The sequence below is a fragment of the Schistocerca serialis genome, chromosome 1 (genome assembly GCF_023864345.2).
Source record: "Schistocerca serialis cubense isolate TAMUIC-IGC-003099 chromosome 1, iqSchSeri2.2, whole genome shotgun sequence".
Lineage (NCBI taxonomy): Eukaryota > Metazoa > Arthropoda > Insecta > Orthoptera > Acrididae > Schistocerca > Schistocerca serialis.
Window position 1 is genome coordinate 579,178,762 of NC_064638.1, and position 13,286 is coordinate 579,192,047.

General features: G+C 46.6%; 1 protein-coding gene across 1 annotated transcript in view; it reads right to left on the minus strand.

Annotated features, from left to right (window-relative positions):
* Positions 1 to 926: 926 nt before the first annotated feature.
* Positions 927 to 13,286, minus strand: part of LOC126416757 (uncharacterized) — a 79,207-nt gene continuing 66,847 nt past the window's right edge. Inside the window, exons 4-5 of the mRNA XM_050084636.1 lie at positions 7,340 to 7,519; positions 927 to 1,025 (exon numbers count right to left, since the gene is read on the minus strand). Of these exons, the coding sequence (XP_049940593.1) occupies positions 927 to 1,025; positions 7,340 to 7,519 (279 nt within the window). The remainder of the gene's footprint in view (positions 1,026 to 7,339; positions 7,520 to 13,286) is intronic.

Here is a 13,286-nt window from a genome sequence, read left to right on the forward strand (position 1 = left end):
GAGATGATGTGAAGAGCTTCGCCACAGGAGTGTGGGTGACTGGAAACGAGTGGTTTGGGGTAATGAATCACGCTATTCCCTGCAGCAATCCGATGAAACGGTTTGGGTTTGGCGAATGCCTGGAGAGCGTTGCCTGCCCTCATGTGTAGTGCCAACAGTGAAGAAAGGAGGAGCCACTGTTATGGCATGAGTGAGTTTTTCGTGGTTAGGGAGTGGACCCGTTATACCGCTTAAGAAAACGCTGAATGCCATAGGATGCGAACATATTGTGCAGCATCGTACTGCGTGCAGTAGAACAGCTCGTAGACGATGATTGTTTGTACGGCAATGAACCCCGTCATAAAGCAGCATCAAAAGCAATGGTCTACCCAGAGTTCGGACCTGAACCCAACGGAACACCTTTGGGATGAGTTAGGACGTAGATTTCGCTCCAGACCCCAGCGTCAAGCGTCACTACCTTCGGCTCTTGACGAATAACGCGATGTCACTTGACCACAGACATCTCACTGAAAATGTCCCCAGCAGAGTCGAATCCGTGGTTGGGTCGAAGCGTTCCATATTAATGTCCACTAATAGTTAGCTGTCTGGATGCATTTGATCAGATAATGAATACGTAACGCAACATGTTGTGGAGTATTTCCTTAACTACATGATAAATGTTTCGCTCCTACATTTAATATTTTATGTAGGGTCTGTACCATGTAAAAACGTATTGAAAAATATTCCACCCAGGAGAAGAACCCGCTGTTAGCACGCCTCTGTTTGCAGGAAAGAAATTCTACCTACTTTTGGGTTTCATTTCAGAACTTAGATTATCCAGCCACAGTTTAAGATTTTGTAGCGTACATGATAGTACAGTTTAGTGCAGAATTTTGAATCGTGACATTAACTATTAGATTTATTATCCCCGAAGGCATTTAGTAGATTTACAGAGAAATGATGCTTTCCATTTGGCCGGCGAACCTGGTGTCCTGCTCGGAGATGTTTTCGATCCACTTGTCCAGTTTTTTGATGTCAGGGAGCAGCTGCAAGTAAAAAGAAGACAATATAAGTTTAGTATTTGGGGAGAAGATAAGAGAAACAATCATCACTGGCCACTGAGAACGTTGAAAGTACTCACACATAGTATAAAGTGATGATGCAGCATACGGTGAAATTCAAGTTGTGTGTACTTCAATATGAAAGCGTAATCTTCGCGTGACCTTTACCCTTACCTGACTTCTAAAAATGTGAACATGTTTCGTGAGGGTTTATGTGCTCCGGTAAATGTGCCGAAAAACAAATCTAAGACGGTTTTGCGTACAAGTGTCCGCTGTTTTATAACTTTCGCCGATAGCACGGTAGTCGTCTCTTAGCAGAGGAAAGCAGAGCGCTGGGTATTGTTGGGAAGGATGGGGAAGGAAACTGGCCGTGTTCTTTCCGAAGGAACCACCCCGGCGTTAGCCTTAACAATGTAGGGAAACTACTGAAAACCCAAATTATTATATCTGCATGGGGATTTGACCCACTGTCCTCCAGAATTCGAGTCCAGTGTTTTACCATCGCGACAATTCGCTCGAGCGATAACTGGAAAGCAATGAAAAATGTAGTGGACACAGCTTAATGTAGTATGAAATACAGATTTCTACACGGTCCAGCCACATTAATGTGATCGCCATCTTTGTTGGATGTCAAGGTTCAATAACCTTTCACAGACGGCAAGCGGCAGCACTAGCAGTGAATGGTATATAAATCGTGTCAGGGGGTAAGCGGAAAACAGTGCAATCGCTGTCCTAATGCGAAAAAAGAGTGAGTTATATCGAAAAGGGCATGATCATTGGCTTTCGGACCAAGGACGGAAGCATTTCCGATATGGCCAAACTTGTAAACAGTTCACGTGTGGCCGTGGTTAAAGTATACCGAGCACGACAAATTGGTGATATCCAAAACAGGCGCTGAGGCAACTGTGGTTCACCAAGGGCCATAGGTGACAGGGGTGAACGACGGCTTTGAAGATGTGTACTGACGAATAGACGTGCAACTGTTCAGCAACTGACCACCCAAATAGACTAAGGGGTTCCCAACAGTGCGTCCTGAATTACCTTTGAGCGAACTTTGCTGTGCGTGGGACTCTGCAGCAGGTGCCTGTTTCATGCACCCAGGACTGCTCTTCGTCGGCGGCGAAGGCTGGAAGTTGCGTGCCATTTTCGCAACTGGGTGTCCACTGAGTGGTGATAGGTTTCCTTTCTAGATGAATAATGCTTTATGCCCCCTCGGACAGAAGCAAACATCCTGCAACAATCGCCGGCCGCGGTGGCCGCGCAGTTCTAGGCGCTTCAGTCTGGAACCACGCGTCTACTACGGTCGCAGGTTCGAATCCTGCCTTGGACATGGAAGTGTGTGGTGTCCTTAGATTAGTCAGGTTTAAGAAGTTCTAAGTCTAGGGGACTGATGACCTCAGATGTTAAGTCCCATAGTGCTTAGAGCCATTTGAACCCTACAAGAATCGTCGGAAGGGTCCAGGCCGGAGGAGGGAGCGTTAATGTCTGGGGAAAGTTTTCGTGGTATTTCCTGGGTGATCTCGTCATTCTCGAAGTCACGATGGATCAACAAAATTGTGTATGTATGCTCGGGATGATGTCCACGTCTACATGCAGTTTGTTTTTCTCCGTTCCGATGGCATCTACCAAAAGGACAATGAAACGCAGTGTACGTGCGTGGTCGGAAGAGCATCAGTATGAGTTTACTGTACTAGCCTCCGGATTTAAGCCCAATCGAGAATCTGTGGCGGCCGCTGTGGCCGAGCGGTTCTAGGCGCTTCAGTCTGGAACCGCGCGACCGCTACGGTCCCAGGCTCGAATCCTGCCACGGGCATGGATGTATGTGATGTCCTTAGGTTAGTTAGTTTTAAGTAGTTCTAAGTTCTAGGGAATTGATGACCTCAGATGTTAACTCCCATAGTGCACAGAGCCATTTGAACCATTTTGAGAATCTGTGGGTTACCTCGATCGGGCTGTTCGCACCACGGAGCCTCAACCGCGTAGCCTAGTGCAGCTGGCCACTGCAATGGAATCAGTATGGCTTCACATCCCTGACTTTCCAGAACCTCACTGACACTCTGGCCAGCACGTTTGGCAGCAGACTGCGCTGCAAAAGGCGGTCACATCGCTGTGACTGGACTGCGTGTATACAGCACAGCACGATTTGTAAGATCGATGACTAATTTGTCCAGTAGTCTGATTTGAAACAAGTTTAAATAGCAAATGCAGGCGACCCCGTGTTTCATTCATAGCTCCTCAGCATCACTCAGAATGCAAGTACTCGCACACTGCAAACAGTCTTACTGCACATATAGAGTTAAACTGCGAACTATATTTATTTCGTTGTCTTTTTCTCTGCTTTTCCAAGCTGTACTTTTTCATTTCTTCCGTTTCTAGCAAACGATTTCTTTAAATATGGTCAAAGTTCTCGTAGGCCTTTCTATTATAAACAAAAATATATGTGGAACATAACAAAACAATAATAATTATTAAACAAAAAAGAAGAAACAATTAAAACCAACCCCTAAAATGGCCGCTACAGATATGGGATAATTTCAACCAAATTTAAGTTATATAAGAGTTGCTATTCGGGAAACCACTAGAAATAAGGTATTTGTAACAACACTAGACCTAGGGGTGGGGGTGGAAAAGTGGTAGCACTGAAAATAATCGAAATTGACGGAGATTAGTGTCGTATACAATTACCTTACGGATGTTTGGCTGATTAGTAAAGGTCCGAAGTCAGTGCACCACTGCTAGTGGAGTGGGAATGTGAATGGGGTTATACAAAAATATGTAACCGACAAACGCAGGATCATTACCTAGTAATGTGAATGTTTGAACCTTTGAGGTAGATTCTGTGCTACATAACGGTAGAATATAGTAGGAGGTATGATGACTTATAGGTAAAGGCCTGTTTTAATTGCACAGTACAAAAATTCCGTTCCTGTAGGGCGCTAAAAGCAGCTAAACTTATCGTTTAAAACGCGTAAAGTTTGGAATCATTAATAATATAGACACTCTCGCTGGCTGTCAGTTAGAATGTTTGAGTTATTTCTATGTTGCAAGGCACTTAAACAAGTGGCCTTACCTGTTTTTCTTTATACAGCTGAAAATACATACGCGCCTCGTTGCTGACTAAGTCATTGTTATACATGTGGTAACATTGTCCAACCTAATTTACATCATTTCATTTATGTGTGAAGGAAAGGAATCTGTGTTCAGTGGTAAGTATTTTTTAAAAGAAAATATTGTCCATTATTGGCTGCACAATATTCAGTTTATTTGCTATTGGCCAATTTAGGCTGTAAGTAATTATAAAGCAACCCACAAAACATACCAAGTGAGTGCAAAGTATAAAATCTACATATACTTCTTTTTATATGTTTTGCATAGATCAGGATTATTTTACACTGACGTTGTAACCAGTGTTACAGATAGCGTTTTTCAGAAACGAAACATCTAATTATACCTCTCATAACTCCATTCAACTATGTATAATACATAGGCATATACACTGAAGAGCCAAAGAACCTGTTGCACTGCCTAATATCGTGTAGGGCCGCCGCGAGCACGCGGAAGTGCCACAACACGACGTGCCATGGACTCTACTAATGTTTGAAATAGTGCTGGAGGGAACTGACACCATGAACCCTGCAGGGCTGTCCATTAATTCTTATGACTACGAGGGAGTGGAGATCTCTTCTGAACAGCACGTCGCAAGGCATTCCATATATGCTCAATAATGTTCATGTCTGGGGAGCTCGGTGGCCACCGGAAGTGTTTAAACGCAGAAGAGTGTTCCTACAGCCACTCTGTAACAATTCTGGACGTGTGGGGTGTCGCATTGTTCTACTGGAATTGCAAAGTCCGTCGGAACGCACAATGGACATGAATGGGTTCAGGTGATCACACAGCATGTTTACGTACATGTCACCCGTCAGTGCCGTATCTAGATGTATCAGGAGTCCCATATCACTTCAACTGCACACGACCCACACCATTACAGAGCCTCCACCACCTTGAACTGTCCTCTGCTGACAATCAGGGTCCATGGATTCATGAGGTTGTTTCCATGCCCGTACACGTCCATTCGCTTGATACAATTTGAAACGAGACCGACCAGGCAACATGTTTGCAGTCATCAACAGTCCAATGTCGGTGTTGTCGGGCCCAGGCGAGACGTAAAGCTTTGTGTTGTACAGGAGTGGGTCTTCGGCTCCAAATGCCCATATCGATGATGTTTCGTTGAAGGTTCGCACGCTGACACTTGCTGATGGCCCGGCAATTTGAAGATGGGTTGCACCTCTGTCACGTCGAACGATTCTCTTCAGTCGTCGTTGGTCCCGTTCTTCCTCGATCTTTTTCCGGCCCCAGCGATCTCGGAGACTTGATGTTTATCGGATTCCTAATATTCACGATACACTCGTGAAATGGTCGCACGGGAAAATCCCCACTTCATCGCTACCTCGGAGACGCTGTGTCCCATCGCTAGTGCGTTGACTATAATACCACGTCCAAACTCACTTAAATCTTGATAACCTGGCATTGTAGCAACAGTAACCGATGTAACAACTGCACCAGACACTTGTTGTCTTATATATGCGATGCCGACTGCGACGCCGTATCCTGCCTGTTTACATAGCTCTGTATTTGAATACGCACGACTATACCAGTTTCTTTGGCACTTCAGTGTATTATAGATATACACGTGTCCTGTGTTTGACAATAACTTTATTATACCTTAGAACAACTGATTAGACTCCAGTCTGAACACGGATGTATCAAGAGAATAAGTTGAGGTTCATGTACGGAATAATGTAAATTTTCAGTGCTTGGTTGTCAAATACGTACATAAGCTGTATTGTACATGGTTCTCTCAGAGGGCTCTAGGCGCTTCAGTCTGGAACCGCGCGACCGCTACGGTCGCAGGTTCGAATCCTGCCTCGGGCACGGATGTGTGTGATGTCCTTAGGTTAGTTAGCTTTAAGTAGTTCTAAGTTCTAGGGGACTGATGACCTCAGATGTTAAGTCCCATAGTGCTCATAGCCATTTGAACGATTCTCTCAGATGTAAGCCTATAAACTTTCTGTTTATACTCGACACAGTTCATTTTAACGTTTATATGTGGTTACACTCGTGGATTAATTTATAAATCACTTCTGTTGCGTATGTTGCATACATATGATCTGTGTGTCGAATTTACGACTAGTCTGTCATTTGGATTTTTTTCAGTTTTTTGGACTTTTATATCAAGTTACATGTTTTATTCTTTCCATAATTGGTGTGTTTTGTAGGTTGCTTGATAATGACTACACAGTCGAAAATGGCCAATAGGAAAAAACTAATGATTGTACACTGATAAATGTGTCTGCTTACATACCACCAATTACAATGTGAAATTCGGAGTCAACTGAAACATACCGTCGTAATAGTGTCATGTGTTTTAAAAGGTTTGTCACTATTGCTCCGTGTGCCATACTAGGAGCCGCTTGGAGCTCTAGAAACTGGGAGTCGGTCAGGTGTTCCATGTGAGCAAGAAGAGATGTGACTTTGATGAGATGGTAAAGGGCCCATGTTTTCAAAGATAAACGGAGCGGAAAGCAAGGGGTAGTGCATGATGTTCGAGGATTTTGTAGAGACTGATAGGTCGTTGATGGAGCGGATACCCATGAAACAAAATTTTCTTCGGAAAATAGGGTCAGATCATGGTTTTGTGGCCGGGAGTAGGAGGGAGAGGAGGAGGAGGAGGAGGAGATTAGTGTTTAACATTCCATCGACAACGCGGTCATTAGAGACGGAACACAAGGTCTGATTAAGGAAGGATGGGTAAGGATATCGGCGGCTCCATTTCAAGGGAACCATCCCGGGAATTGCGTGAAGCGATTTAGGGAAATCACAAAAAACCAAATCAGGATGGCCGAACGTGGGTTTGAGCCGTCGTCCTACCAAATGCGAGTCCTCGCTTGGTTTGCAGATACGGAAGACAGTGGAGAAGTGTAACCCTCAAGTTCGGCCATTAAGTACCGTTACTAATTTTAATCTATTGCGAGATTTCTGTTGAATGTTAGTAGGTGTGGTTTCCACCTTAGTTTCTGGTCGAGGGTGACTCCAAGATATTTTAGTGTATTTGTTAGCTGGCTACGATGCTTGTACATGGGGAGCAGGAGTCGTTGATTGATTGGAAGCTACAGTTGGTTCGTCCTATCATTAATGTCTGGGTTCTGGAGTGTATGATGATGAGCCACTGGTTGCAGCAGGAGGTAAGACACGACTACAGCAAGCTGAAGCTCACGATATGTGCGCTAGTAACACTCTACCTGTAGTACGCCGACGGGACTGGGCCGCACGCGCTCCACGATGAGGGTGGACCTGTCGACGTGGCCGTCGATGGCGCCCCTGGCGAGCGCCCGCAGCACCAGCTGCTCTGCCTCGTCCTCAGACAGGTGGGTGGCCGCCGCCGCTCTCTCCATGGAGAGGTGGCGCTGCGATCGGCACACCTGTCAAAGGTTTGGACAGTCGGCTCTCTTTCTCCCTTCCAGTCCTCCAGAAATTCCAACGGTCACTCCTGTTGAGTGGTACTTAAGATAGGTAAATAAATTTGTGATATCAGTGTGAAATGAAGTAGAAATTAGAAAATAAATGAAAAGCTTAGTTTAGTTTAGAAGAATTACGCACTGGCAAACAGCGGGCAGAGCAGAAGAGGCAATGACCGTGAATTCAGCACGTTCAGGAGAAGCCATTGCCCTCCCCACATAAGCAGACGCTGTCAATTCAGCCATCAGGGCATTACCCGACCAGCTCACGCGTTTCTCAATTGTCACATGTGATCAAAGGCCCTCGCCTACATTCCAAGAGCCAATGACCGACGTTAAGAAGTTTCTTCGAGAAGCTTTTCAACGTGACAGAAGAGGCAATGACCATGAAGTCGTTCACCTCCAGTGAACTGAAGTAAATAAATACGCGAGACGCAGTGGGCCCGACAGAGTAGTTTTCAGTTGAGTTTCGGTGCTGAAGACCGTCATGCAGGAAGAGACTACATCGTACACAGAAGAACCAAGTCCGCTGCTGTAATGGAACAGCAAGCAGCAGCCTCGCCGCCAGAAGACAGAAGTTAGAAGGTATTTGAAGACTGATTTTTACGTACCCGGGTAACTCGTGAGGACGGGAAGGAGACAGCCTCACATCAGCAGTCACCTGTGAGCTGGGATGAAGATCTGACAGCCGAGGACTGGCAAGCTGGAGTCTGCTGTTTGAGTCTGGGACACTGCCCTTCCCCCGCCACGCCGCTCCGCTGGCCGACGCACAACACTGACACACGCGGCCGCTTAGAGAAGAGAAACAGTGGGACGCCACATCCAAGGTATCACCATCCGATTCGCGACATCATTCTCAATAATTAAACGGGCCACAGCACGATGCGCGTCTCCAGTCAACTGGGCGAAACAGTGACACGAGATACACACCGCCAGGTGTAATCAGACGCCGCCGCTCACGCAGCAGAGGTTTCGCAGACGACACAGCTGCCGCTCTCCCAGCCAGAACAATCCAGTAAGGAAACCATTGTACAAAACTTTCAATAAATGTTATCTTATGTAAAAATGCTGTTTCATTCTATCTCATACCCGAGCTAAGGAAGAACCCACCCTGCCCATTTGTTGTTAAGAGAGAAAAAGTAAATTATTTAACGTTTTCACCCTAACATAATGCTTTAGAATCAAATGCCCTTTGCAGTAATGCTCATCCTGACAACTGACTAGCATCAAAATAGGGCACCCAGTTACGCTCCAAGTACATTACAACTAGTTTACCTCCTGAGTGCAACCAGTACTCTCAGCGTAAACTTTTTTTCAAAACTCTGGCATTAATCTGTACAATCGAGCCTCAGTTTCAATCCTCATAATCTCCACCTATCATTTTATATCCCTCCTATCAAATTCACTGTTAGGCCTATATGACATATTGTAAACTAACCCTTATCCTTTACCTTCACCATATCATAAATTTCTCCTTCCTCGTCTTCCATGAGGAGCATTCAATAAGTAATGCCACACTTTTTTTTCTGAAAGCAGGTTGTTTTTATTCAGGATTCTACTACGCCATATTATTCCCCACTTATTGGCTGCCGGCCGGAGTAGCCGAGTGGATTTAGGCGCTACAGTCTGGAACCGCGCGACCGTTACGGTCGCAGGTTCGAATACTACCTCGGGCATGGATGTGCTGATGTCCTTAGGTTAGTTAGGTGTAATTAGTTCCAAGTTCTAGGGGACTGATGACCTCAGAAGTTAATTCCCATAGTCCTCAGAGCCATTTGAACCAACTTATTGGCTAAAAAACCCTATTTTTCAACAAAATATACGTTCAATGCGATAGGCTTATTCCACCTTACTGGCAGAGCCCATATGCTCGCATTGTACCACTCTACTGGTCGACTTCAGAGCCAACGACTTGATGCATCGGTAACCTCCCTCATCCACGTACTGCTTCCCGCGGAGTGCATCCTTCATTGGTCCAAACAAATGAAAGTCGGAAGGTGAGGCGATCCAGGCTGTTAGGTGAGTGAGGAAGAACAGTCCAATGAAGTTGTGCGAGCTGAGCTCGGGTTAGCAGACTTGTGCGAGGCCATGCCTTGTCACCGAGAAGTGGTAGTCCGTTTGCATTTTTGTGGCGACGTTTGTTCAGTTTCCTGAAGGTAGCACAATACACTTCAGAGTTGATCGTTGCACCATGAGGGAAGACATCAAACAGAACAACCCCTTCAGAGTCCCAGAGGACCGTCGTCATGACTTTACCAGCTAGGGTGCGGCTTTAAATTTTTTCTTCGGAGGAGAGGTGGTGTGAAGTCACTTTATGGACTGCCGTTTTGTTTCCGGTTCGAAGTGATGAAACAATGTTTCATCACCTGTGCCAATATCCGACATCTTTGTCGGATACTGTCACCGTCAGCCTCGTAACTCGCAAGTATTTCCAACAGTCCCTCGTTGCCCTCTGTGGTCTTGTGTGAGGTAGATAGGAACCCAGGGTGCACACATCTTTTAGTACCTCAACTGGTAGAAGTGTGTTCAGCTCTACCAACAGAGGTAGAAATCAAAATATCCACGGGTGTACTGTCAGTCTATAATGTCCAACAAGCACAATATTTCGGCTTTCATACATGTCGCCATCATCAGGTGAACTGACGGACTGAGCTCCAGTGAACGTGCCGGTACAGAGATCAGTACGCTATGGCTGCTCAGGGGGAACTGGGTTCGGTCGCGGCGGCGGGCAATTTAAATACCCTCCGCCCACGGCGCACTCCCTCCGCCGTCCGCGGCCCGCGCCACGGTCGCGCGGTGGAACAGATTGCGACGGCGTCTGTGATGACGTCGGTGTGATGGCTCTGTCCGCCGTGGTCGTCACAACTATACGTTTGCTCGATTTACTCTTGATTAACCCAATCGCTGGTTCCCAAGCCTTGCTAAGATTATAGCCATAGTCACGGTTTATGAGGTCGTCATTGGTGCGAATTTCGATGGCCTCTCTAACAACGCTGTCCCAGTATATCGACGTCTGTACCAGAATCCTCGTGCGTTCAAACTCCATAGCGTGATTTTCCGACAAACAATGTTCAGCGACCGCCGACTTGCTCGGATACATCAGGCGAGTGTGTCTCTGGTGTTCACGGCATCGATCCTCGACGGTACGCATCGTCTGACCAATATACGACTTGCCACATTGACACGGAATCTGGTGCACGCCGGCCTTCCTCAAACCGAGGTCATCTTTGGCGCTCCCCACCAGAGCACGAGTTTTATTCGGAGGACAAATCACAGTTCCGACCCGGTGTTTCTTCAAAATGCGGGCTATTTTCCCCGAAAGTGCGCCTGTATATGGAGTAAATGCAGTGCCTACCTCCTCCCTCGTGATTTCATCCATCTCCACAGGTTGTGCTGTAGTGGTTGGGCGGAGAGCACGTTGAATCTGCACTCTGAGTACCCATTTTTTCGAAATACAGCTCTCAGATATTCCAATTCCTGGGGAAGACTCTCTGCGTCAGAGATAGTGCGCGCCCTATGTACTAAAGTTTTAAGTACACAATTCCTCTGTGAAGGGTGGTGGCAGCTGTCTGCGTGCAAATACAGATCAGTGTGCGTTGTCTTCCGATACACCCCATGACCTAGGGTGCCGTCAGCCCTTCTCTTGACCAAGACGTCAAGGAAAGGTAATTTACCCTCCGTTTCAGTCTCCATAGTGAATTTGATGTTGGGGTGTATGGAGTTTACATGTGTAAGGAAGTCAAGGAGTTTAACCATACCATGTGGCCAGATGACGAACGTGTCGTCCTCGTAACGGAAAAAGCAAGTAGGTTTCCATTCGGATGACGACAGAGCTTCCTCCTCGAAGTTCTCCATGTACAAATTCGCTACTACCGGTGAGAGTGGGCTACCCATGGCGACTCCCTCCGTTTGTTCGTAGTATTCTCCATTAAAAAGAAAATACGTGGAAGTCAAGACATGCCTAAAAAGTTCAGTGGTCTTCTCGTCAAACTTCTGACTAATCAATTCTAGTGACTCTCGCAGGGGTACCCTCGTAAACAAGGAAACGACGTCAAAACTCACCACGATATCTGACTCATCCAACCTGAAGCTATCAAGGCGTTTAACAAAATCCACGGAATTACGGATGTGATGAGGGCATTTAACCACATAAGGACTTAATATTCCCGTCAGGTATTTGGCCAACAAATACGTAGGTGCCCTGATGTTGCTGACAATGTGGCGTAATGGTACCTCCTCTTTGTGAACCTTCGGGAGTCCATTTAGTCTAGGCGGTACCGGACCTTGGGGTAACAATTTCTTGGCGTCACCCTCCGGTAAATCTGCGTCCTTGAGAGGCGACCTCGTCTTGTTCTCCACCTTCTTTGTGGGGTCAACGCTGATCTTCCGGTAGGAATCGTCATTTAGCAGGCTCTGCATCTTGTCAATGTAGTCCTTATGGGAGACAACAACTGTAGCATTGCCTTTGTCAGTCGGTAAGACAACAATTTCAGAGCGCTCCCTCAGATCACGAATGGCCGCCCTCTCTTTACTGGTGATATTTGACTTCATCGGCTTGGATTTCGTCAACGCACGACGAGTTTCACGACGTATTTCCTCAGCTGATTCAGGCGGAAGTCGAGCTGCAACCTGTTCAACAGCACTAACAATTTCTGCGACCGGAGTGAACTTGGGGGTGGGAGCGAAGTTGAGACCTTTCTGCAAAACCGAGACCGCATCATCACTCAACACCATGCCACTCAAATTGATGACAGTCTTGCACGGAACCTGCAGAGATGGTTTGTCAAGGAGACGTGAGAACTTAGCTGTTTGACGTCCTGTTGCCTTCTTATGGGCGGAATCAGCTGCAACCCAGGTGACACCATCAATCCAATCCCAGAAAAAAGAAGTGAAATTACTAGCCAGTTGCAAATGTAGTTTGAGTAATTCCTGTGAGGTAAACTCAAGGCTCCGGCGGGTGAATTGAACTCTCTCACGTACCAATGCGAGGCTGGCTCGTTTCTTGATTCTCTTAGCTGCTGCAGAATCGATGTGATTCATAACCTTAGCAAAATTTGGAACATCATTCTCTGAACGACATCTCTTCAGAAAGGTAAGAGTACTTAGCAAACGACATCGCCGTGACGCGGGCCTCGGACGGCGGAGGGAGTGCGCCGCAGGCGGAGGGTATTTAAATTGGCCGCCGCCGCGACCGAACCCAGTTCCCCCTGAGCAGCCATAGCGTACGGATCTCTGTACCGGCACGTTCACAGGAGCTCAGCCCGTCAGTTCACCTGATGATGGCGACATGTATGATCGCCGAAATATTGTGCCCGTTGGACACTATAGACCGGCAGTACATCCGTGGATATTTTGATTATCAAATACGCAGGGACAAACTCAAGAATCACAGTGGTAGATATGTCCAGTTGAGCAGTGAGGTGTTACGTTCCAGCATTGCAGGAGACACAGCTGTGAGCGGCTGGCCCTCACGCGAAAAATCGGTCAAGTTTGCACCACCTTGCGATGATGACAGACACCTCGTCCAACGATTCACCGTGTTTCTGTTCACTTCCAGGTCTCTGTAGTTATTTTGCGAGCGCCGGTAAATATTTGCGATGCTCTGGGTTTCGCAACACATCGGAACTTCGTCAAACTCTAAGGGCTGAAGCGGGAATACTCCACGATGACCCACAACAATTTCCGCATTTTTTAACCGAAATTGGCCGAGGATAAAATGTGTTGCATTACT